Source organism: Lichenostomus cassidix, chromosome 2 (genome assembly GCF_008360975.1).
Source record: "Lichenostomus cassidix isolate B80296 chromosome 2, HeHo_3.0, whole genome shotgun sequence".
NCBI classification, from domain to species: Eukaryota; Metazoa; Chordata; class Aves; order Passeriformes; family Meliphagidae; genus Lichenostomus; species Lichenostomus cassidix.
The window spans coordinates 150,410,347-150,436,198 of NC_139482.1; the positions used below are offsets into that span (position 1 = coordinate 150,410,347).

General features: G+C 48.2%; 1 protein-coding gene across 2 annotated transcripts; it reads left to right on the forward strand.

The window, feature by feature from the left end:
• The first annotated feature begins 367 nt into the window (after positions 1-367).
• RHPN1 (rhophilin Rho GTPase binding protein 1) lies at positions 368-25,810 on the forward strand. Of its 2 annotated transcripts, XM_085053699.1 has the most exons (16): positions 368-529; positions 7,671-7,760; positions 8,067-8,182; positions 13,858-13,986; positions 15,897-15,972; positions 16,255-16,332; positions 17,148-17,272; positions 17,630-17,796; positions 18,254-18,441; positions 18,575-18,731; positions 20,819-20,938; positions 22,776-22,970; positions 23,215-23,291; positions 24,001-24,147; positions 25,049-25,207; positions 25,297-25,810. In XM_085053699.1, the coding sequence occupies exons 1-16, from the start codon at positions 434-436 to the stop codon at positions 25,492-25,494; spliced, it is 2,118 nt and encodes a 705-aa protein (XP_084909825.1). In that variant the 5' UTR covers positions 368-433; the 3' UTR covers positions 25,495-25,810. The 2 variants fall into 2 exon arrangements, with proteins under 2 accessions (XP_084909825.1, XP_084909826.1); XM_085053700.1 differs by lacking the exon at positions 7,671-7,760 and having other exon boundaries at positions 369-529; positions 8,064-8,182.
• The last annotated feature ends 42 nt before the right edge of the window (positions 25,811-25,852 follow it).

The window sequence follows — 25,852 nt, forward strand, 5'->3', positions numbered from 1 at the left end:
GGGTTTTAAAGGGTTTTTCAGCTGTTTTCTAAGCAAGTTTTGGGGGTTTTAAAGGGTTTTTCAGGTGTTTTCTAAGCAGGTTTTGGGGGTTTTAAAGGGTTTTTCAGGTGTTTTCTAAGCAGGTTTTGAGGGGTTTAAAATCCCCCATTTAGGCTCTGGTGGGATTTAACATCCCCTTCATTTGGGATATCTTTATAAAGGATATCTCTGGGGTTTGTTTGTCTCCCTTTACCTGGGTTATCCCTGCCGGGGTGAGGAAGCTTTGGGCTCACATCTGGCCAGATGTGAAGCGCAGGGGGAGCTCCGCAGGGCTTAGGGGAGGTTTGAAACCCCCATTTAGGACAGGTTTGGGGTCTGAAGGAAAGGGTCAGACCCCCAGTGGGGTCCAGCAGGAGCTCCCCATTGCCAGCCCGTGGATGTCACACCCCTGGAGATGATGCCACCCGAGGAGCAGAGCCCGGCTGGGGACAGGGACAGGGACAGTGGCCTCGTCCTCCTGCACGGCCCGAGGAGTGGCAGCACACGGAAGGTGAGCCTCAGCTTGCTCCATACCCCTGTCCTGTCCCTCGGGGTTGTTGTCACCCTGTTTGGGGACACGGGGACCTCCTGGCCGTGCGTGGTGACACCTGGGTGGTGACAGGGCACAGCAGGGACTGGGGAGGGTGGAAATGTTGTTGCCACCCTACAAACAGCCCTATAAACAACTCCTCCCATCCCTAAAACCCCACTCAAAATCCCAGCTTTTCCCTGCCTCTATCCCCGAGCTTTCCCAGCACCTCCTTTCCACCAAATCCCCCAATATTTGGGGGGAATTTTTATTTTTTTCCTCCTTTCCTGCCTGCAGGAAGATGATCCAGTTTTTCCCACCTGAAGAACTCCTGAGGAGTTTTTCCCTTGGGATTTTCTCCCTAGGAAAGGTGGGATGTGGGAGAGATGGGGCTGATTGCTCTGCTGCTCTCAATTAGGGTGGAATCAGTGGGAATTGTCCTCAGGTTGGGGTCAGAGAGGTTTTTAGGGAGTGAGAAAACGCGGGAAATGTTCGTTTTTTCAGTCTGTTTCAGTGTCTTTCCCATTAGTTTTGCCCTTTGAGGTCCAATGGGAAAAACCAGCAGCGATTTCACTCCATGATCTGAGCTCTGCTTGCAAATCCCTCACTTCCAGCAGAGCAAAAAATCCTAACACCTGAAACACCCCCCAAAAAAAAGCAGAAAACCCAAAAAAAACCCCCAAAAAAAACCCCAGAAAACCCCAAAAAAATACCCAAACCAAACGGAAAACAACCCAAAAAAAACCCCAAAACAAACCAACTCAAATAACCCAGAAAGCCAAACTCAGCCAGGCTCTGGAAGGGATTTTTATTTTTATTTTTTTTTCCAGTCTGATCTGGAGTCCCTTGAGCCTGGGCTGCAGCTCAAGAGGTTGCAACCTTAAACCAGGTCGGGGTTTAACTCAGGACCTTGTCCAAGGAGCAGGTGCTGCTTGGCAGGGAAGATTAACAGGAGGGATTTGGGATTTTTTTTTATTTTTTTTTCCCCCCCTAATTTATTCTGTTTGGATGTTTGGAGCACAAAGAATAGCGTGGAAAATATTGCCAGGCTTTGGAGGGGGAGCTGGGCAGGAGATCAGCAGCTTTCTGTCATAACATGATTATTTATTTTTTGGATTCCAGCAGCACAACACCTGATCAGATCTGTTCATTTGTTTTTTTGTTGTTATTATTTGAGAGAAATTATCAATACAACCTTTTCCTGCTGTTTTTATCCCCCTGACAACATCAGGAGTGTGAATCCTTATTTTCTCCCTCGCAGGGGATCCTGAATGCTGCAGAAAAAGTCATTTTTAATTCTCTTTTTTTGCCAAGTTTTCTGTCCTAGGAGCGAAGATTTAATCCACCTGTTTCCTGCTGGCACCTTGCCCTGCCTCTGTGCTTCCCCCACCTCCCCAGAGCACTTTCACCATCCTAAAATTTCATTTTTTGGCTTCACTCTCTGCTGTTTAAAACCCCCAACCCCCCAGATTTTTTTTTTTTCCTTCCCACCCCCAGGTTTATTTTTCCTTCCTCTTGCTGACTGCATGAACCCCCAGTGAGGCCACTTGGGAAATTTAAAACCTTAATCCTCCCCTCGTTTGTTCAAAGGCTCTGTGATGTAACCATATTCTCAAGGAAAGCTTTTAGAGCTTTTAGCTGCTCCTGTCTCCCACAGAAACCCAGCTTGGAGCTCCATGAGATTAATTCCATGGGAGGGAATTTCCTACCTAAATAGATTTTTCAGGGAGTGAAAACCCCACTTGTTGTCACTTCCTAACAGCTCATTAATTTCTCAAACGCTTTTGGCTGGAAAAGGAAGGAAATTCTGGATAATCCTGGAAAAAAAGGAGAATTTCCAAGCCTGTTTTTGTGTGAGGAGTGTTTCCCTGGCTGTTGTTTTGCTCTCTATCCATCCCATGGGATAATGGCACTAAACAGGGTCACTTGGCCACTTCTCCTGTGCTGGCCAGACTCAAAAACTTGTGGGTTCCAAAGAGGAATCAAAAATCCCAGCTGACAGCTCTGACTCTGGGGGAAATACCTTGGGGATCAGCTGGTTCTGGAAACAAAACAGATGCTCAGAGTTATCCTGGTTTGGGTTTTCCAGGTTTTTGGGTTTTTTTTCTGTGAACTTGGAAACTTCCTGTTTGGGGGAAAAAACTCTGTTTTGGGTAATGTTGGTGCTGCTGAGAGGGGAGGGAAAGAAATCCCTGGTTTTGGTTTTTTTGGGTTTTTTTTTTGTTTGTTTGTTTGTGGGTTTTTTTTTGAATGGGATATGTTGCAGTTGTAGGTGTTTAGTGGGAGAAATTGGTGGGATTGAGGTTGGAGCCACTGGGGATGGGGTTGGGATCTGGATCATGGTCCAGCAGCAGCAGAAGGATTTGGAGGTGTTTTAGTGAGTCCAGAAAACTTCATGGAGATGTTCCAAGGGCTGGGAAAGCTGGGAATGTCCAGCTTGGGGAATGGAAGACTCCAGGAGGACCTTAGAACATTTCCAGTGCCTCAAGGGGCTCCAGGAGAACTTTGGACAAGGGATGGAGGGACAGGACAATGGCTTTAAACTGGAATTGGATGAGATTAAATGAGATATTGGGAAGAAATTCTTCCCTGTGAGGAGCTGGAATAGAATTCCCAGAGGAGCTGTGGCTGCCCCATCCCTGGAAATGTCCAAGGACCATTTGGATGAAGCTTGGAAATTCAAAATACTCATTTCCCTGGCATAGTGGAAGGTGTCCCTGAATTCCAGGATTTTGAAAATCTCTCCCAACCCCAACCAGTCCATGATTCTCTCACCCCCTTGCCTTGCCCAAAGGGTCTCTGTGGTTTTCCCACATCCATGGCAGTGATCCAGACTGGCTCTAGTCCTGTTTTCCCTCCTTCCCTGTCCTTGGGAATGGGAATTTGTCTCTCTGGAGGTGGTGATGACTCCTCTTCCCACACGATGGATGTCTCTGTGCAAATTAAACTCCCTCAGTTTCTCTCTGGCCATTCCTGAGCCTCCCTCACGGGGAGGAATCCTGCTGGTGACTTTTTTGTGGCCAAAACTGGTCCTGGACGTGGTCCAGCTTGGTCAGCTGTGGAGAAACTTCTGGGATCCAGCCAGGACCAGGTTCTCCTGGTATTTCCAGGAGCTTTTCCTGCCATTCCTGCTGGGGCAATAACTCCCAGCCACCAACCCTTTCCTCATTTCTCTGGGAAACATCCATGCCTGGTTTTTACCAGCACAATCCTGTTTCTTCAAAATCCCAATTCTTCAGGCCCTGGAATCTCCATTTCTCCCTTCCTTGAAATTTTACCAGCATTTCCAAGGATCCCATTTTCCCTTCCTGCATTTCATCCCTTAATTTTCTTTTTTTTTTTCCTGTTGCTCCCAGCTGCAAAGGAGCAGAAACCAATCCCTTTATCATGGAATTACCCTTTGGACTTGCTGGCTTCCAAATCTTCCTGCAGGTGATTCAGTTTGTTGCTGGTGCTGGAGCACCAGGAGTCCAAGGCCTGGAGGATTTTGTCCCTAGGGTCACAAATCACTCTCAGGGTGTGGTTGTCACCCCAGGTTTCGTGTCCTGGGGATGGGAAGTTCAAAGGACGAATTCCCTGAGCAAACATTCCCTAAGGACTTGGAATTGCCCTGGTTAACACCCTCTGGAAGTGAAAAATGCCCTCAAGTCATTCCAAATATTCCCTGCAGAGATAAGGTTGGAGAATCCTTGATGTCCCTCAAAGGACATCAAAAAATATTCTTCTGGAATCTCTTTTTTCCCCTCATGTGGAGAACCCTGGATGAGGATTTTGGGTTCCATTGTCACCTCCCTGTGCTGAGGGTTGGATACAGTAGGAATTGGCTGATTTTTCCAGAAATAAATATAATTTTTCCCATAAAATCATAGGATATAGGTTGGAATGGACTCACAGTCCAATTCCTGACCCTAATCCTGCTCTGTCACAGGTGATAAATGTCACCTGCAAGGCCACACCTTCCTCATTCCCATGGATTTTGGATCCACCAATCCCTGTACCAAGAAAACTGCTCTTCCCAACAAAACAAAAAATCCTGGAAAAGCTCAGTGCTCCTTTTTTCCTTCAAAACCTTTCAAACCACGAAGGAAAAGTCTTGATTTTTCTCCAGAGCCACTCCTTAAACCCCCAAATTCCCTTTTCCAGGTGTCCCCAGGTGCACCCCAAAGCCTGGCTGAAAAAACTCCTCTTTTCTTCTGACCTTACAGGGGTGACCCCAAGAGCTTGAGCAAAGAGGAATTAAGCCAGGAAAATCCCTTTTGGAACCCAACAGTGGGATTTTGGTGGGATTTTTGGGTTTTTTCTCCCTTTATGTAAGTCATGTTCAAATCCCTGGAAACTCATTTTGGTGGTTTTTTCAGGTGAAACTCAGCCAGGAAAAGCTTTGGGATCATCTGAACTCTTGGAAGGTGGAATGCTCTTCCCTTGACTCCTTATTTTTCTCATATTTGGATTTAAAGATGGCCTTTTATGCTTTCCCAGGGCCACATTTCCTCCTTGCTGCAAGATTTGTGGAATTACAGCATTTCTGGGATGCTCCAGGAGCAGCCTGGCCTTGGTTATTCCTCATGGTGGCTTCGGAATTGTACTAATATTGATCCAGGGAGAATATTTTGGGATCAAAGCAGAACCTCTTGAAGGTCACAATCCCAGCAATCCCACATTTCTTCACTTCTCCAGCCTCATAAATAAACGTTGAGGAGAGCAAAACGTGTGGAGAGCACAGGAAATCATTGATCTTGAATTCTTGACTTCACCTCCGGAGGCTTTGGGTTTCCATCAGGTGCTCCTGGTTTTCCAGCACCTTTTTGCTGCTGGTTTAGGAACCTGGATGGGGATTGAGAATTTATCCCATTAAATCTCAGGGAGAAGCCAGGGAAAAAAAAACCCCAAAAAAAACCCTCACAGCTCCAGAAGCAGTTTTAGTGCTTCCCAGCAGGAGAAATCTAAATCAATTTGCTAAATCCCTTCATGGCTCCTGCCAGGTGGAGGTTTTAACCTTCCAGGAGTATCTTGTGGTTTTCTGCATCCAACTTCTTTCCTCCCTTCATTCCCAGTGGTTTTCCTCCAGAAAATTCCCTGATTTGGATCATCTCTCCATTTCTGCCTTTTCCATCATCCCACCTGCACTTCCCAGGCCTCTTCCCTGGGTATCCAGGTGGGTTTTTTACTTCTTTTCCCCCTCAAAAAAAATCCTTTAAAATCCTCTGGCTGCTTCCAAACAAACCTTTGCCAGGGGTGGAAAAGTTTCCAAAGTACTGGAATCTCCTGGAGGCAGAGAAGAGAAACTTCCCACCTGTGGAGCTTTGCAAAGGGAAGGAGCCTGGAATTGCCTCATTTGCATATATTTGAATATATTTGCATATAAACCTGTCTCTGGATCTGTCAAGCTCTCAGAGATCTCATCTTGACATTTTAAATTAAACCTTAAAATTTTAATAAGCTTCTCTTTACATCCTGTGTTGGTTTCCTCATCCTTTTCCATTTTCCCCTCTGATTCCTAGATTTATTTATTTTAGTTTTCCCCTAGGGAGACAACAGGATGAGTTGATTCCCCCCAGTGACACTTCTGGATCAAACCTCCCAGGTTTTCCTGAGTGTTTCACATCCCAAATTTCTGCAGCTGTGGAGGTGTTTCCCTCAAATCCCACTGAGTTGCTTTCCCAGAATAATTGGGATCTCACCCTTCCAGCTTGTTCCTTCCATCAGATTCAAGGATTACTGTAAAGCATTAATCCTGCAGATTGATGGACCAGCTGGAGTCACTCTGGTGCCTTGGAAACTGAGGAATCCATTAGGAGCTCCAATCTTTCCCTTAAATGAAAATCCCAGTGTTAATCCTGGGCCTTTTCCCAAAGGAGGCAGCACTTGGTGGACTTTAAATATGAGGAAGGAATAAATATCCTTCATTTTTAAGGAAGCTGAATTCCTTGGAAAGGCAAAATCTTCCATTCCCTACTGGAGAGGTGATCAAGTGTCCCATAAAATCATGGAATGTTTTTTTTTTTTTGTTGGAAGGGACATTAAAGATCATCTCATTCCAGCAGTCAGGGGACAATTCCCACTATCCCAGGTTGCTCCAAATCCCATCCAGCCTGACCTGGAACACTTCCAGGGTCATCCAAAACTTCTGTGGGAAACCTGTGCCAGGGCAGGGTTGGAAATTCAAATTATCCTCTTTCAACCCAAACCATTCCATGATTCTTGGAGGGATCTTCCTTACAGGCTCAGAACTTTCTCATCCTCTTAAACTTCCCAGCTCTGTGCTTTCCCAAGCAGGGATTTTTTTTCAGCCAGGGATTTTCCAGAGGTTTATTCCATCCTTCTAAATCTTCCCTTTGCACGATGGGAATTCTCACTGCTTGGGCAGAGCTTTAGTGGTGCTGGATTTGGGAATGCTCCTCGTGGCATCCCATAATATTATGAGCCAGAGGGAAATTTGCTCTCTGCTATTTCCTGAACTCAGGAATTCAACGTGTTTTCCCTGTCTGAAGAAATTCCAAGCCAGAGCTGCGGGAAGGATGGAATCAGTTCAGTGCTGTGTGCAATTCATCCCTTCATCCCCGTGAACTCCTGACTGCCTCTGCTCCATGTCCCAAAAATAGCTTTGGGATCACATCTGTTCTGAGTTTTGGGGTTATTTTCAGCTCATCTCCAGCCCCCCTGGGTTTTGGGTGATGTCCAGAATTTGGGGATGTGGAATTCCAGCTCGTAGCTGTGTTTGGGAAGAGCTCAGGGAAGGAAATTCCTGTTGGCAACACTGAGGTTGGGGAATGAAATGATTATTCCAAAGGCAGTGGAAAGTCTGGGAAGTGAGAAACTCCACGTGACCTGGCCGTGAGTGTTCACATCCCAGAAATTTCCCACATCCTGGGATAATCCCACAGTGTGGGAAGCAGGAAAGGGGGAATTCTGTCCCTCTGCCCTCTCAGGTGAGATCCCTGCTGGAATTCTGCATCCAGCCCTGGGATCCAACAGCAGGAGGATGTGGAGATGTTGGAGCAAATCCAGAGGAGGCTGTGGAGATGCTCCAAGGGCTGGAGCCAGGCTGGGAGAGCTGGGAATGTCCAGCCTGGAGGAGAGAAGGATCCAGGGAAACCTTAGAGCTTTTTCCATCTTCCTTTAGTGCCTAAAGAGGCTCCAGGAGAGCTGGAAAGAGACTTTGGGAAAGGGATGGAGTGCCAGGACACAGGGAATGCAGTTAAACTGGAATAGGGTAAGATCAGATGGGATATTGGGAAGGAATTGTTCTCTGTGAGGGTGGTGAGGCTCTGGGATGGAATTCCCAGAAAATCCTTGTCTGCCTCATCCCTGGAAATGTCCAAAGCTGGTTTGGAGCAACCTGGGATGGAGGAATGTGTCCCATGGCAGGGCTTGGAATGAGATGATTTTAAACTTCCTTCCAACCCCAAACCATTCCATGACTTTGAGCCCTCCAGGTGCACCATCCATGGAATTTCTGGCTTTTTTTTCAACCCCAAAAGATGGATTTGGGATGACCTCCTGCCTTGTCTCTCAGCAGGGCTGCGATCCCTTTGCCCAAACCCAGCGCAGCAAACTGCAGCACCGCCGGGCGCGGATCAACCAGCAGATCAACAAGGAGATGAGGATGAGGGCAGGAGCTGAAAACCTCTTCAGGTGAGTCCTGAGCATCCCTCTGACCCTGGGGTTTGGTTGGAGGTGGGAGTAAAGTCTTGATATCCAAGATAGATGGGAAATTGGGGAGAAATTCCTCACTGTGAGATGGGAATAAAGTCTTGATGTCCAAGAGAGATGAGAAATGTCTGCAGGAGCAGAAATTTCTCTTCAGGTGAGTCCTGAGCATCCCCCTGACCCTGGAATTTGGTTGGAGGTGGAAATAAAGTCTTGATATCCAAGAGAGATGGGAAATTGGGAAGAAATTCCTCACTGTGAGATGGGAATAAAGTCTTGATGTCTGAGATAGATGGGAAATTGGGAAGAAATTCCTCACTGTGAGATGGGAATGAAGTCTTGATGTCCAAGATAGATGGGAAATTGGGGAGAAATTCCTCACTGTGAGATGGGAATGAAGTCTTGATGTCCAAGAGAGATGAGAAATTTCTGCAGGAGCAGAAATTTCTCTTCAGGTGAGTCCTGAGCATCCTCCTGACCCTGGAGTTTGGCTGGAGGTGGGAATAAAGTCTTGATGTCTAAGAGAGATGGGAAATTGGGGAGAAATTCCTCACTGTGAGATGGGAATAAAGTCTTGATATCCAAGAGAGATGAGAAATTGGGGAGAAATTCCTCCCTGTGAGGTGGGAATGAAGTCTTGATGTCCAAGAGAGATGAGAAATTGGGAAGAAATTCCTCACTGTGAGATGGGAATAAAGTCTTGATGTCCAAGAGAGATGAGAAATTTCTGCAGGAGCAGAAAACCTCTTCAGGTGAGTCCTGAGCATCCTCCTGACCCTGGGGTTTGGCTGGAGGTGGGAGTAAAGTCTTGATGTCCAAGAGAGATGGGAAATTGGGAAGAAATTCCTCACTGTGAGGTGGGAATAAAGTCTTGATGTCCAAGAGAGATGAGAAATTTCTGCAGGAGCAGAAAACCTCTTCAGGTGAGTCCTGAGCATCCCCCTGACCCTGGAGTTTGGTTGGAGGTGGGAATAAAGTCTTGATGTCTGAGATAGATGAGAAATTGGGGAGAAATTCCTCACTGTGAGATGGGAATAAAGTCTTGATATCCAAGATAGATGGGAAATTGGGAAGAAATTCCTCACTGTGAGATGGGAATAAAGTCTTGATATCCAAGATAGATGGGAAATTGGGGAAAAATTCCTCACTGTGAGATGGGAATGAAGTCTTGATGTCCAAGAGAGATGAGAAATTTCTGCAGGAGCTGAAAACCTCTTCAGGTGAGTCCTGAGCATCCCCCTGACCCTGGAGTTTGGCTGGAGGTGGGAATAAAGTCTTGATATCCAAGAGAGATGGGAAATTGGGAAGAAATTCCTCACTGTGAGATGGGAATAAAGTCTTGATGTCCAAGATAGATGGGAAATTGGGGAGAAATTCATCCCTGTGAGATGGGAATAAAGTCTTGATGTCCAAGAGAGATGAGAAATTGGGGAGAAATTCCTCCCTGTGAGGGTGGTGAGGCTCTGGAATGGAATTCCCAGAGAAACTCTGGATTTCCCATCCCTGGAAGTGTCCAAGGCTGGCTTGGAGCAACCTGGGACAGGGAAAGATGTCTCTGCCCATGGGAAAGGGTGGAATTGGTGATCCCTGAAGATCCAACCCAAACCATTCCATGAAATCCAGCTTTAGAATCACAAAATAGGTCAGAAAATCCCTTTAAGATCAAGTCCCCAAGTGCCACATCCGCATGGATTTTAACCCAAGGATGACCTTTTTTTAGCATCTCTTGTGTTTATTTCATTTTTCCTTAATATCTTGGAACACATTCCAGGCTGGGCAGGTTTTTAATATAAAAAATATCATAAATCTGCCTTAAAATACATTTTTTTTCTGACTATTTTGCCAGTTTTTGGGGTTTTTTTATCCCAAATAAAATTAAAATTGCAATTCTACTCCTGAACTGGAATGCTTTAACACCAGTGGATTGTTCCAGTTGCACCTGGCAGAAGGAGATAAAGGCTGATCCATTAAAAAATGGTGTTTTCCTGGGGGATGAGGACATCCCACTGCTCCCTCCTTTGTCGTGCCTGATTTAATTAAGGACAATAAGCCATGAAATCCCAACTTCTGCCTCTCCTCAGTGTTATATTTTTAAAAAAAAGGGGGAAATGTGCTGGCTCAGCAGAAACCAGCCTGGTTTTGGTGCAAACAGCAGGAAGGGGAGCTGTGGGAAGGGGGAGGGAGGGAAAAATAGGATGCAAAACACAATTATCAGGGAAAATGCACTGAGGGGGATCATTTTTTTTGCTGGCTCAGCACTTTGGGTGTCCTGTTAGCTGCTTTTCCTCCCTCCCACAAATCCAGCTGAGTAAGAAAGATTTCTCAGCATTCCAGTGCTCCAGGCTTGGGAAATTTGGGAAATCTGGGGGTGGGGGGAAGGAATAATTAAGCTTGAAATGAAAGCTGAGGAGGAGGAGGGGATTTGTGTTGCAAGTCTGAAGGTTGTTGCTTAAAAATTGAAAGATTTTGGAGAAAATTCCTTTGGATCTTTAGTCTGGGAAAAAAACAAAAAAAGCTGTGGATTGTCCAGTTTGGAGCTGAATTTGCTGGGATTTTTCTCTCTAAAATGAAAAACAAATTACCCCAATGCTTGGGGAAAATAATCCTGTTCAGCTTTTCCATGTCTTTTCCTGGAAAATGTGGCAGGAATGGGATTTTGGAAAAAAAAAAACAAATCCATGTGGTGTTTGCTCAGTGGATTTGTTTGCTGGGTAAATAAATGGGAAGAGCCAGAGGAAAACTTTTCCTTCCTTGTTCAAATACTGGGATTGAAGGGAGGAGATAAAAATGTCCAGGTTTTTGGGGGAAAAAAAGGAAATAAATCCCAAAATGAATCCCAGAAATTCCCAATTTCCAAGTCTTTTCCAGCCCATCCCATTCCAGGATTATTCTTGCAAAGTGACCCAGAAATTCCCAATTTCCAAGTCTTTTCCAGCCCATCCCATTCCAGGATTATTCTTGCAAAGTGACCCAGAAATTCCCAATTTCCCAGTCCTTTCCAACCCATCCCATTCCAGGATTATTCTCGCAAAGTGACCCAGAAATTCCCAATTTCCAAGTCCTTTCCAACCCATCCCATTCCAGGATTATTCTTGACCCAATCAAACCTTTCCCTGGTGACATTCCTGGCAAAATCATGGAGCAAATCCTCCTGGAAACTTTGCTAAAACACCTGGAAAATAATCATGGAATTGCTGAGAGCCAAAGAAATAATTTCCAGCTGGGAACAAGGAGGGAAAACTCCCTTTAATCCATATGAGATAAAAATTATACTGACAGTGGTGATGCACCCTGGAGGTGTTGGGATGTGTGGAGGACAAATAGGAATTAAAACCTGATTTATAGGATTAAATACTGCTTTATATGGAAAGAGAGTTTCCCTGCCTGGGGAACTGCAGGAATACTGAAGGATTTTTCAATGGGAGCAGCCATGGGGATCTTTGGCTGTGCTGTGGTTTGGCTTTGTCATGAATAAAATAATTTTTTTTTTTTATTTGCTCTCGGGAAATCCCAGCAAAGGGGAGGCAGGAAGAGACTCTGAACCACCAGATTTTTCAAAGGAAAACTCTGGAGCTCCTTTTCCTGCCCTGAGCCAGGTCAGGGCAAGATCCAGAGGGATTCAATCCCCAAAAAAAACCCAATTCAAAGGGATTTTACTCTGGAAAAGCTGCAGGGAAACAGTTTCCTGGTCAAGCAGAGCTCATCCATGTGGTTTTTCCCCTGTTTTCCCAGCAGCCAAACCCCCTTTCAGCTCTGGGTTATCTCTCCCTGCTTTCCTTTGGAGCAGATAAGCTGGGAATGATCAGCCTGGGAGCTTTTCCTGCTGGGAACAGGCAGCTGGAATCAATCCCTGGTGGTTGCAGGGAAAGGACTGGGGAAATTCAGCAAATCCCTTCTCGTCCAGAAGGATTCTTTGCACCCAAAAATGAGTTTTTTTCCCCTCAAATCCCACCGTTTATTTGGGATGGGGAGCACCTGGAATGTTCACAGGCAGAGCTGAAGCTGCACTGGAGGTGGGAGTGGGAAAGGGCAAGGAAAAGGTGGCTTTGGAGCAGAAATTCCTGAATGCAGCACTGTTTTACCTGAGCTCAGCCTTTACCTAAATGCTCTGATTTCCCTAATTCCCAAAAGGCTGGGAGAGGTGGGAATGTGCAGCCTGGAGAAAAGGAGATTTGGCTTGATAACTCCATGGATAACTCCATCTGGAGTGGAAAAACAAAATAAAAAAAAGGAATTTTGATCCATTGGTTTCTTGTTCTGACTTCCCTAATTCCCAAAAGACTGGGAGATATGGGAATGTCCAGCCTGGAGAAGAGATTTGGCTTGATAACTCCATCTGGAGTGGAAAACTAAAATAAAAAGAAGGAATTTTGATCCACTGGTTTCTCTGACTTCCCTAATCCTGAAAGGCTCTGAGATATGGGAATGTTCAGCCTGGAGAAGAGGAGATTTGGCTTGATAACTACCTGGATATCTCCATCTGGAGTGGAAAAATAAAATAAAAAGAGGGAATTTTGATCCATTGGTTTCTCTGACTTCCCTAATTCCCAAAAGACTGGGAGATATGGGAATGTCCAACCTGGAGAAAAGGAGATTTGGCTTGATAACTCCATGGATAACTCCATCTGGAGTGGAAAACTAAAATAAAAAGAAGGAATTTTGATCCATTGGTTTCTCTGACTTCCCTAATCCCGAAAGGCTCTGAGAGATGGGAATGTCCAGCCTGGAGAAAAGGAGATTTGGCTTGATAACTCCATGGATATCTCCATCTGGAGTGGAAAACTAAAATAAAAAGAGGGAATTTTGATCCATTGGTTTCTTGCTCTGACTTCCCTAATCCCAAAAGGCTTGGAGATGTGGGAATGTCCAGCCTGGAGAAAAGGAGATTTGGCTTGATAACTCTATATAGAATGGAAAAATAAAATAAAAAGAAGGAATTTTGATCCATTGGTTTCTCTGACTTCCCTAATCCCAAAAGACTGGGAGATGTGGGAATGTCCAGCCTGGAGAAGAGATTTGGCTTGATAACTGGCTGGATATCTCCATCTGGAGTGGAAAAATAAAATAAAAAGAAGGAATTTTGATCCATTGGTTTCTCTGACTTCCCTAATCCTGAAAGGCTCTGAGAGATGGGAATGTCCAGCCTGGAGAAGAGGAGATTTGGCTTGATAACTCCATCTGGAGTGGAAAACTAAAATAAAAAGAGGGAATTTTGATCCATTGGTTTCTTGCTCTGACTTCCCTAATTCCCAAAAGGCTTGGAGATGTGGGAATGTCCAGCCTGGAGAAGAGGAGATTTGGCTTGATAACTCCATGGATATCTCCATCTGGAGTAGAAAAATAAAATATAAAGAGGGAATTTTGATCCATTGGTTTCTCTGACTTCCCTAATCCTGAAAGGCTCTGAGAGATGGGAATGTCCAGCCTGGAGAAAAGGAGATTTGGCTTGATAACTCCATCTGGAATGGAAAACTAAAATAAAAAGAAGGAATTTTGATCCACTGGTTTCTTGCTCTGACTTCCCTAATCCTGAAAGGCTGGGAGAGATGGGAATGTCCAGCCTGGAGAAAAGATTTGGCTTGATAACTACCTGGATATCTCCATTTGGAGTGGAAAAATAAAATATAAAGAAGGAATTTTGATCCCTTGGTTTCTTGCAGGGCCACCAGCAACCACAAGGTGAAGGAAACAGTGGCTCTGGAGCTGAGCTACGTCAACTCCAACCTTCAGCTCCTGAAGGAGGAGCTGGAAGAGCTCAACAGCAGCATGGATGTGTATCAGAATGACAGGTGGGTCTGGGGAGAGCAGCCTGTCCCCTTGGGATTGCATTTTTCCTGCTGTTAGGGATTTTTTTCTGGGAAAAATTGCCTTCTCCACCCTGCTTTGTCCCATGGCAGAAGGTTGGGATGACCTTCAGAGGTTCTTTTCCATCCCAAACCTTCCCAAAATCAGGCACCATGAGGTGGTGGCTGGAGGATAGGGGAGGGTTTGGGCGTGGGCCAGAATTCCTGGGAACTTTTCATCCTGGGAATGTCAGTTTTTTTCCTTCTGGAACTGCAAGGAGAGAAGAATCAGCTTTTCCTAGGGAATTCTAGGATGGATGGATGGATGGATGGAGGATCCTCTGGACACTGATGTCCCAAAGAAGGAGGAATAGGAAAAAAAATAATGGAAATAGGAGGAGGAATAGGAAAAAAAAGTCCTCCTTTCCTAAGAGTCCCACCAGAGCTCTTCCCAGCAGATTTAATGGGATATTTTAGTGATGGGAATCACCATCCCAGGAAGTTTCCAAGGAATGACCCACTGGGGGAGGAAGGAGTTGAGAGCAGCAGCGAGGAGAAGGATTTGGGGGTGTTGGGAGGTGAAAAGCTGGAAAAGCCTCATCCCTGTGTGTTCACATCCCAGAAATTCCCCATGCCCTGGGCTCATCCTCATCCTCACCAGCAGGAAAGGGGAGGATTCTGCTCCTCTGCCCTGCTCTGGTGAACAACCTGGGATGGTGGAAGGTGTCCCTGGCCGTGGCTTGTGGTGGAATTCCATGATCTTGAAGCTCTTTTCCAACCCATTCCCCAATTCCACATTCCCATGTCCATCCACGTGCTTTTCCAGGCACATTCCCTATCAGGGATGCTCATTTTTTTCCCAATTTGCCACTTGCTTGCCCTGGTTTAAAAAAGAAATCAGGAGCAGCAACAACAACAACAACAACCCCAAACCCTGCCCAGAGCAAACAAAAACCCCCTTTGTTCATTCCAGGCACTGAGTTCCAGTGGAATTCTCGTTAGGGAAGGAGCAGTGATGGTTTTCTGCACTAATTATAGCTCCTGGAGATGTTTGTTGTGAGGCAAATGTGGTTGCAAATTCCCTGCCCAGCTCTCATGGTTTTCATAACTTCTTTTGCCTCTTTTTCCTCGCCAATTAATGATTAATTAACGAGTTATCTGTGATTTTTTGGGGGTAATGAGAGGGGCTGTTGTGTTGATGAGGGTTGGATCCTGCCTGACCTACCCAGCATCCAGCATTCCTCTGAAAAGCAGGTGCTGAGGGAACAAGAATGATGATTTCAGGGTTTTTTTGCACTTTTCCTTTATGCTGCCATTCCCAAATCTTTTTGGGAAGAGCATTTTCCCATGTGGATTCTCTTCATTGGAACTAAAGGAATAAGAATGATGATTTCAGGGTTTTTTTGCACCTCTCCTTTATGCTGCCATTCCCAAATCTTGTTGGGAAGAGCATTTTCCCACGTGGATTCTCTTCCCAGGAGCTGAAGGAATAAGAATGATGATTTCAGGGTTTTTTTGCACCTCTCCTTTGTTCTACCATTCCCAAATCTTTTGGGGAAGAGCATTTTCCCACGTGGATTCTCTTCAGAGGAGCTGAAGGAACAAGAATGATGTTTTCAGGGTTTTTTTGCACATTTCCTTTGTTCTACCATTCCCAAATCTTTTTGGGAAGAGCATTTTCCCACATGGATTCTCTTCCCAGGAGCTGAAGGAACAAAAATGATGATTTCAGGGTTTTTTTGCACTTTTCCTTTGCACTGCCATTCCCAAATCTTGTTGGGAAGAGCATTTTCCCACGTGGATTCTCTTCCCAGGAGCAGCACAAGCCCAGAGCAAAGAGCTGCTTCCTTTTTAATCTCCAACCCACATCCAAGATTTTGAATCCAACCACCAAACCTGTTCTTGTCTTCTCCCAGTGAATCCATCAGTGTTCCCATGATCCCTCTGGGGCTCAAGGAGACCAAGGAGTTGGATTTGCTGGCACCACTCAAGGTGAGCTTTGGGGTTTCACTGGTCAGTGCTGAAGCAGCTGAAATTCATTTTCCAGTTTGGACCAGCTGCCCAAAAAAATTAATTAGTGGAGAGGAACTGGATTTAAAGCATGGGAAAGTGGGAGATGAGGGTGTGGAGATGCTGCAGAGCAGGAAAGGGAGCAAATTATTCCCTAGTGGAGGTTTTCCTTGTGGGCAGAAGTGGTAAATTCCTTACCCAGAATTCCTCAAAGTCATCCTTGAATCATAAAAATCAGGATTTTTCTCTCGTTTCCCCATCCAGGATTTCATCAGTGAGCACTATGGAGAGGAGGGTGTCCTGTTTGAAAAAGAAATCAAGGAATTCATGGAGCTGAGACAGGTTGGTGTCCCTTGGATTCCAAATTTTGGCTTGTCCAGGATCATTCCTGGAGGCGCCACATTGTCTCCTTCATCTTCTCTCCAAACTCCACATTTTTCCATGTGTTTCAGGGAGCAGGATTCCCATGCTGGAACACCTTGGCCTTGGTTTATAGGTTCCAAAATATTAGAAACTCTCTCCAGGTAGACCTTGGAGAAGAGAAAATATAAAGAAATTTGGGAAAGGAGGACAAAAATCCCATTTCATCCCTGGCATTTATAAAACCAGAATTTCCATGGGTTTCTCCAGCATGGCTCCCAGACTGCTGCTTCCAGATTTGGGTGTCTCAACACTCAAACTTTCCCCATGGCTGAACCTTAATCATGGAATGGTTTGGGTTGGAAAAGTTCTTCAAGATCATCTCATTCCAACCCCTGCCATGGGCAGAGACACCTTCCACTGTCCCAGGCTGCTCCAAGCTCCATCCAGCCTGGCCTTGGACACTTCCAGGGATCCAGGAGCAGCCACAGATTCTCTGGAATTTCCATTCCAGGGCCTCACCACCCTCACAAGGAAGAATTCCTTCCCAATATCCCATCTAATCTTACTCTATTCCAGTTTAAAGCCATTCCCCCTTGTTTTGTCACTCCATCCCTTATCCAAAATCCCTCTCCAGCTCTCCTGGAGCCCCTTTAGGCACTGGAAGGAGCTCTAAGGTCTCCCTGGAGCTTTTTCCTCTTCTGCAGCTCTCAGTCACTCTTTGAGGGCTCTCAACCTGAAAAAAAAAAGAGTTTTCTCCTCTTTTCCCATCCATGTCTCCTGTCCCATTCCCGCAGGCCATGCGCACCCCGAGCCGCAGCGAGGCAGGACTGGAGCTCCTGATGGAATATTACAACCAGCTCTACTTCCTGGACAGTCGCTTCTTCCCTCCCACCAAATCCTTGGGGGTTTTCTTCCACTGGTGGGTGCAGCTTTTCCCATCCCACCTGGCTGGGGAGGGAATTTGGATTTCAATTCCCACCGTGGAACTGCTGCCGGGGCTGGTGGGAATTGGGATGAGGGTTTGCTGGGATAATTTGGGGAGGGAGGGGGAAACAGAAATCCCATGGGATGAGCCAGGAGGGGAATGGTGGCTGAGCATTCTGAAAACCCTCCAGGCTCCTCCTGGGTTCATGAGGTGGTTTGGTTGGGAAGGACCTTCAAGGTCATCCAGTTCCAACCTTCCTTCCATGAGCAGAGGCACTTGGTGCACCATGACAGGGACACTTTGGTGACCACAACCACGGGATGGACAGCTGTTGGCTCTTCCCTCCTCCAGGTATGACTCCCTGACAGGAGTCCCATCCCACCAGAGGGCTCTGGCCTTCGAGAAGGGAAGTGTCCTCTTCAACCTGGGAGCTCTGCACACCCAGATCGGCGCGCGGCAGGACCGCGCCTCCCTGCCCGGCCTCAACCAGGCCATCGACGCCTTCCAGAAGGCAGCTGGTATGTGGGTTTCCTCTCTTCCTCTGCTTCCCAGGAAGCTTTTTCCAAGGGTGGGGATAACCCACAGAAGTGCAGGAAGGGGTGGGAGCAGTCAGGGGAAGAGGCATGTTCAGGGGGTTACAGATGGAGCATGAGGTGGGAAGAGGAATTGGGATGATCCAACAGCCACCCAAAGGGATGTCCCAGCTGGGGGGAGGAGAGAATGCTGATCCATCCCCCCATGGAAAAAAGGGAGCCTGGAACTGGGATAACCCAGGGCTTTGGAGAAGAAATTGGGCTCAAAGATGTGTTAGATGACAAGGGTTGGACCCCATCTTCTCACCCACCACTGCCGGTGAGATGTTTGATGTTCCATATTTGATGTCCTTGGAGGGACATCAACAAACCTGCATGATCCCAAAGTCTGATCCTCCTCCTCACCAGCCTGGTAACTTCCAGGAGCTTTTCCCTCCTCCAGGTGCCTTCAACTACTTGAAGGAAAACTTCTCCAACGCTCCCAGCCTGGACATGAGCTCTGCCTCCCTGACCATGCTGGTGAGGCTGATGGTGGCTCAGGTCCAGGAGTGTGTCTTTGAGAAGATGACCTTGCTGCGCGCCCAGAACGACTTCCTGTCCCGCCTGCAGCTGGCTCAGGAGGCAGCCAGGGTGAGGATTTTTTGGGAAGGAATGGATTTGTTGGAATTTTGTGGTCGGCAGAACCTTCCAGGAGGATGAAGGACATCCTCCTGTCCTGAGGTGACATCCCACATCTCCTCTCTCATCCCTTCCCTCTTCCCAGGTGGAAGATGTTTATTCCCTGGTGCACCAGACCATGAGCCAGCCCCACGTCAAGGATTACGTTCCTTTCTCCTGGACCACCATGGTCCAGGTCAAGTCGGAACATTTCAAAGCTCTCTCCCATTATTTCGCTGCCGTCGCCCTCTGCGACTGCCCCGGTGAGTGTCTGACCTGCAGGGAGCTTCCTGCTCATCCAGCAGTTTATTCCACGTGTTTCCTGGGTTTTGGGGAGGGATTCCCAAAAAAAAAAGAGGTGATGGATACAACACCTGAAGTTTTTGGAATGCTGTGAGCTGTGGATTGTGGTTATGGAGTCAGGAATTCATCCCCAAGGCAGATTTTCCCATATTTCTGCTTTAGGAAAAGTCCTAAAAAGGGAGGGGAAAAGCAGCTGGAGGGATGTCACCTGCTGTCCCCTTTGGGGCTGGGTGGGGAAATAGGGATCACCTGCCAGATGACCTCCTGCCAGTGTCCTCATCCTTCAGGTCACCTTGTGTCAGGCCAGCCAGGGGCTTCAAAAACCAAAATAAATCCAAAAATCAAAAATAAATCCAAAAATCAAAAATAAATCCAAAAATCAAAAATAAATCCAAAAATCCCTCAGACTTAACTTCCAGCCTCAGGGATGGATGTCCTGGGAGCCTCAGGATGGTGACACCAAGGTACACATGGTTCCACAGAGTCACCTGGAGTGTGACACCGAGATGTGACCCTCGATCTCCGTCTGTGCCACCACTGACACCCTGGCAGCAATTTTGGGATGGAGCAGACGATCCGGGGGTGGGCAGCAGATGCTCCTGGTGACCTTTGGTGCCACCTGGGGACCTTTGGTGTCACCTGGTGGGTGGCTGAGGAGGCTTTTGGAGGGATGGCTGCCGAAACCAGGGCTGGGACAGTGACGCCAGTGGCTGCCAGACTGTCCTCACACCCTTCCCTACTCCAAAATCCTGTTTGTGCTGAGTGGGTGTTGCAGAAGCAGCACTGAGCAAGGAGATGGGAGAGAGTGGGATAATGTGGAGCTTGGAATGGTTTAAAGAGGAGAGGATGATGATGGAGAAGGGATTCCATGGAGCTCCAAGGGGCAGGGCAAACCTTTCCCCCAAAATTTTTGGTGTCTTCAGGATCTGAGGGAAGCAGGAATCAGCAGGAGATGTCTTATTTGGGAATTTTTTCGCTTGCTGTTGGCATCTCACGTTCCTACTCCCACCTCCCCCCTGAATCCCTTGTCAGAATAACAAATCTTTTGCTTCCATAACCAGCTGGGAATGAATTCCTTACGCTGCAGTTTAATCCCTCAGGGATGCTGACATGGCAGGAGCTGGCACAGGGAGAGCCAGCGCCCTGGAGCTGCCAGTTCCCAACCCTCTGCATCCCTGTGCTCACCAGGGATCTGTTTGGAGCAACAAAACTCCCTGGAATCTTCTGGGTTGTTTCTTGTCCCACTCTGTGTCCAGGGAAAGAGGCAGCTGTGCAACCCTGAGTGAGCCAAAGAGGATTAGGAGCAGCTTGGGCTGGAAAAAAGGGGTTTGGATAACCTGGGAAAGCTGTATCCATCTCTGTTTTTCCATGGAATGACCACCTTGGTGGCACTGTGGGTTGGAGAAAAGGCTCCAGGGAGAGTTTGGAGTCCTTCCAGTGCCTCAAGGGGCTCCAGGAGAGCTAAGGAGGGACTTGGGACAAGGGGTGGAGTGACAGGGCACTGGGAATCCCAGAGGGCAGGGATAGATGGGATATTGGGGAGGAATTCTTCTCTATAAGGGTGGTGAGGAGCTGGAATGGAATTCCCAGAGAAGCTGTGGCTGCCCCATCCCTGGAAATGTTCCAGGCCAGGCTGGATGGAGCTTGGGGCCAAGTGGAAGATGTCCCTGCCCATGGAAAGGGGTTGGAACTAGACAGTTTTGAAGGTCACTTCCCACCCAAACCACTCCATGATTTAATTGTATAATTTACCTCCACATCAGTGACCTCCAGGTGTGGCAATCCCAGGGCTCTCTATTCCCAATCCTGCCTCCAGATTGGAGCAAAGGAAAGAATTTCCCAGATCAGCTTCAGCTCCTGGTGCATCCCTGACTGGGATCATCCCTGTGCCCATCCAGGATTCCTTGAAGGCTGTGGCTGGGAGAAAGGAAGGTGCTGCCAGGGCCACCTGAATGTGGCTTCCTGGTCCCCTTGTCCCCATTGCCACGGGGCTTTGGGTGGCCCTGAGCTTTCCCTAACCCCATCTCCATCCCTCTGCTTCCCACAGCTCCCTCAGATGCTGAGCTGCTGGAGCAGGAGAAGGCTTTCCTGCAATTCCATGTCACCATGCCAGAGGGACCCTCACTCCGAGTCCTGCTGCAGGATCCCGAGGAGAGGAGGAAGCTGGGTGAGCACAACTTCCTGCATCCCATCCCAATTCCCCAAAAATGTGAGATTTCAGGGGGATCTCTCCACACAAAGAGGAATTTCTCAGGGAATTTCTTCTCCTGGGAAGCAGGAAAGCATCACAGTCCCCTTCAGGGTGTGAGGACCAAGTCATGCTTGTCCCAACCTGTCCATCCATGTCGGACAGGAAAAATTCCAGGTGTTCTGAGCCAGGTAACATCACCCAACACTAGGGAAAAATCCATAGGGACACAGAGATCCTGGAAACTCCTTGGTTTGGGCTGACTTGGCTCGAAAACAAGACACAGCAGATGCTCAGGGGGTGGATTTTTGAGCTGCAGCGAATTCTTGGGAGACGAGAACTTCTTCCCATGCAGAATTTCAGCTCCAGGGAAAAGAACAGACGCTGCTTATTCAGCTGAAGTCGTGTTTTGGCAGCTTCTCCTCCACGGGGCTGCATGGAGAGCTAACTCAGCACTTGGAATTTGGGGTGTTGCCTCCCCCAGGAGCACTTTTCCCTCCTTGCACACGTGTGGAGGGAGGCAGATCCCACCAGGAATGCATTTATCCTCAGCAAAATCCTTCAGGATGCTCAGCCGGATTTCACTGCTGGGGATGGGAAGTGGAAACCTCTAAATAAAACCCCAAATCCAAAGGTTTTATGGTGATATCACCCCGACACTCTCAACTGTTGTCACCTGGTTTGCATCAACTTTTCCCTGATTTTCTTGGGGGAAATGGGCTCTGTTCAGCATTCCTGGTGAAAATGGATTTGCAGACAGCAAGCTCAGCTTGGATTTGGTTTACAGTGAAGGGAAAAAACCCAGGGAGGTTGTGGATTCCCTTGGAAGTGTCCAAGACCAGGTTAGACAGGGCTTGGAGCAACCTGGGATAGGGGAAGCCTCTGGAAAGGGGTTGGAATGAGATGATTTTTAAAGTCTTTTCCAACCCAAACCATTCCATGAAACCATTATTATTATTATTATCATTATTAATATTATTATTCATCCCCTTTTCACAGTTTATGGATTTCATAAAAATCTCAATTTATGGATTTAATAAAAATTGAGGAGCAGGGGAAATCTCTCCCACTCTGTTTTCCACCCAACCCCACAACATTGCCACAGTTTTAAGTTCCTCTGGCTGTGATTTCCGGGAGTCTGAAGCAAACCTCCTCGTCTCCCTGGATTCTGTTGCCACCATGTGTCCTGAACGTGAAATGCCACAGGCACACGTGTTTCCATGAGACACACAGACAGAGCTTTTTTGGGAGTTCAGCCTTGGAGACGGCTGCCTTGGTTGCAGTTTGCCACAGGAGAACTGCTTGCATTGATATCCGAGAGAATTTCAGTTCCTCTTTCCCAAACACTTCCAATTCCCGAGGGTCAGAAAACATTGAAGGCAAGTGGAGAGGAGCACAGAGCAGAGGGTGGGAGAGCAGGATGAGGAAAAGGCTTAGCCTAGAAAACAGGGATGTTGTTGCACCTTCCCAAGGAGGACAGGGCTGGGCTGTTCTCCACATTCCCATTCCCGAGGGATGGAGGGAAGTTAATTTGCTCAGGAGATTGAGGTTAAGCGTGAGGAGGGACGTCGGGGGTGGTTTTTCAGGAACATCTGCCAGCTCCGGCGCAGGGGGAGCGAACTAGGTCACCCTTCAAGGTCCCTTCCCAGCCCCTCCATCAGCTGGGACCGACCCCATTTAGGGCTGGGAACGTGACTGGGCTGTCCCTGAGTCACAGCAGGGTGGTGGCACCACTCCTGAAATCCGTGGGCAGCCGAGCGGGAACGGCGCCGGAGCTGCTGCTCGGCCGGGCTCAGCTCCCTCTGCTCCCTCGCAGGCAAAGCTCACCTCAAAAAAGCCATCATGAAGCACGAGGAAGCCATGAGGATCCACGGGTTGTGCAAGATCCTGAGGAAGATGGATATCCTGCAGGAGGTCCTGTCCTTTGCCCACAAACGTTCCCTGAGCAAATATTCCGAGATCGACCACGAGGAGGATTTCTTTGAGACGGGAGAAGCTCCGGACATCCTTCGTGAGTGGGGTTTTGTTGGGATTGTGGGTGGGGAGGGGGTTTGGGGGTGGGAAAACTCCACAGGGAATTCTGCTGTGGAAGGGGGGGTTGGAACTGGATGATCCCTGAGTTCTCCCAGTCCAAACTATTCCAGGATTTTAGCTCCTGGCTCTTACGGGGTCACACTGTCCCTCTTTGGGACGGCAGCAGCTGCCCGACTGCCCGAGGTCACCCTCTGTCTGTGCTTTTCTCTCCCTCCCACCAGCCAAAACGCACCAGAAACCCGAAATCAAATCCCCCAACTTCTCCCAGGTGAAGGTGACCGACCTCTTCCACAAGCTGGTACGTACAGCTCCAGGAATGGGAATATCCCGAGGGAGCAGAGATCTCCTCCTCCTCCCCTGCATGCTCTGCTTGCCTGGATTCCTTCCTCCTGCAGCCTCTTCTCCCTCCCTCCCTCCATCAGTTTTCTAACAAGGGCTGGGATGTGTCTCTGTGACACCTAAATGGGTCACAAAGCTCCTGTGGTGACAGGGGAGCAGGCACAGGAATTTTGGGTGGGCTTTTCCCGAGGGATCTTGGAGAGGAAGGGTTTTGGTGGGCAGGAGGCACCAGGAAGATCCCACTGGAGTTTTATCCTTGCCCTTTTTAGGTTTTTGGGGTCCTGGGGTTCAGGAGTGTGGTGGGATCATCCCCTGGGCACCCCAGGGTGGATTTCTGCATCTCAGCCCCAGGGCAGGCAGGAATATCCTGCTCCTGTGGGAATGGAAAAGCAGGAAAAAAGAGAGGAAAACAGGGCAGAAAGTGACCCTGAAGGGTTAACCTGTCCCACCACCCCACACCTTCCTCCTGGACCAATCCCTGGTTGCATCCCCCACATCCAGACAGCACCAACTCATCATCCCTCCTTGCATGACAGAATTGTTTTTTCCTGCAAAAGACAGGAAAAACAATCTCTGCCCCCTCCCCATCCCTGGAATCGGGTTTTTTTCGAGGCTGCACAATGCCAGGGAGTTAAAAAGATGCTTTTCCTGTTTCTCCCTCATCCCAGGGCCCTCTCTCCGTGTTCTCAGCCAAGAACAAGTGGTATCCAGCCCGGAGAGTCCACCTGATGAGAGGAGAGAATGGCTTTGGATTCACCCTGAGAGGAGATTCTCCTGTGCTCATTGCTGGGGTCATCCCAGGGGGCTGTGCTGCTGTGAGTATCCCAGTTTCTTCCTATTCCCATGGGAATGCTGGAAGGGAGCTGCCCTGAGAGATTCCAGGTGTTTTTAGCTCTTCAAACTGCTCAGGGGGAGACTCATCCCTGCTGGAGCTCAGCCTGGGGCTTGCAGGTGGGCGTCGTGGGATGGTTAATTTTTAGGAGATAGCTAAGGGAAAAAACATGGAATTTTGCCCAGTTTTTAACTGCTGGCAGCCCAGCAGTTATTCCTCATTTTGGGATGGGACAGTGGATGGAACAGGGTGGGACATCCAGAAAACAGGGGCAGGTTTGTTTTCCAGTTCAACATGCTGGAGAATCCTGGTGGGATTCCCAAAAGATCTTCCCACTCCCTCAGCACCAACTCATCCAGCCAGATCCCAGAACTTCTGGAACAACACTTTCCTCAGAAACAGGATCAGAACCCTCTTTGGAAAACTAGAATCTTCCCAAAGATTGGGATATGGACCAGATATGGTCCATACCTGGAGCAGAGTTGTGTCCTCTCCTTAGCCTGGAGAAGAGAAAGCTCCATGGAGAACTTGGAGCTACTTCCAGTGCCTCAAGGGTCTCCAAGAGAGCTGGGGAGGGACTTTAGACAAAGGATGGAGTGACAGGACCCAGGGAATGGCTTTAAACTGGAATGGGGTAAGATTAGATGGGATATTGGGAAGGAATTCTTCCCTGGGAGGGGGTTGAGGCCCTGGAATAGAAATCCCAGAGAAGCTGTGGCTGTCCCTGGATCCCTGGAAGTGTCCAAATCCAGGTTGGATGAGGCTTGGAGCAACCTGGGATAGTGCAAATTGTCCCTGCTGGACCTGGATGATCCTGCAAGTCCCTTCTGAACAATTCCATGATTCTGTGACAATCCATGCACGTTTTCCCTCATTCCCTGCAGGAAGCTGGGCTGAAGGAGGGCGACTACATCATCTCTGTGAACGGCAAGGACTGCAAGTGGTCCAAGCATGCCGAGGTTGTCCAGCTGCTGAAGAGCACCGGGAAGGAAGGGGTGGACATTGGAGTCATCACCCTGCAGGGCTCAGAGTGTCCCAAAGCCGTAAGTCACATCCCATGGGAAACCACGGAATTCCATGGAGCTCTGGGCGCTGCCCGGGCTTCACTCTGCTCTCCACCTTTCCCAACCAGGTGGACAGGAAGGCAGCAGTGATGTCCTCGGGGTCTGGGATGCTGAAGAGCAACAAGGAGAACAGCAGGAAGAGCCTGATGAACAGCAAGAGCGCCAGCACGCTGCTGGTGTGGAGCAAGAGGAGCAAGAGGAGCAAGAAGAGCACCTACAGCGGTGTCCCCTTCACTGCTGTTGGGGACAACGAGGCCATGTACTGACCACGCTCCGTGGTGTCCCCTGAGCTCCAGGACTGGCTGCCTGGGAAGCTTCCCAAACCTGTGAGGACTCCCAAAATTCTCCGGGAATGCGCCGCTGGTCGGATCTGCGCCGAGAGGTGAGCGAGGCACCTCCACCTCCCAGCTCCTGCATCCAGCAGTCCCCTCAGTCTGGGGGAAATTGGGGTTCATTGTTAATTTTGGGATTCTTTTTTTGCTCTTCGAGGGGGTCGGGGGGGAGCTGTGCTGAAGCAGGGCCTGGTTTGTGTCTTCTGCTTGGCCAGAGGCAGCCCCAGCCATTAAAGCAAAAGTGTCACCTGCTGTAGCATCTCCTGGGCTTTCTCTGCAAGGTGCCACTGAG

What these genes read in the sequence shown, in the direction of transcription:
- RHPN1 (XM_085053699.1), top strand. Translation starts at nt 434, where the DNA reads ATGATGCCACCCGAGGAGCAGAGCCCGGCTGGGGACAGGGACAGGGAC. An exon ending in GATGTGTATCAGAATGACAG is followed by an intron (nt 13,987 to 15,896) that starts GTGGGTCTGGGG and finishes GTCTTCTCCCAG; the next exon opens with TGAATCCATCAGTGTTCCCA. An exon ending in TGGCTCAGGAGGCAGCCAGG is followed by an intron (nt 18,442 to 18,574) that starts GTGAGGATTTTT and finishes CCCTCTTCCCAG; the next exon opens with GTGGAAGATGTTTATTCCCT.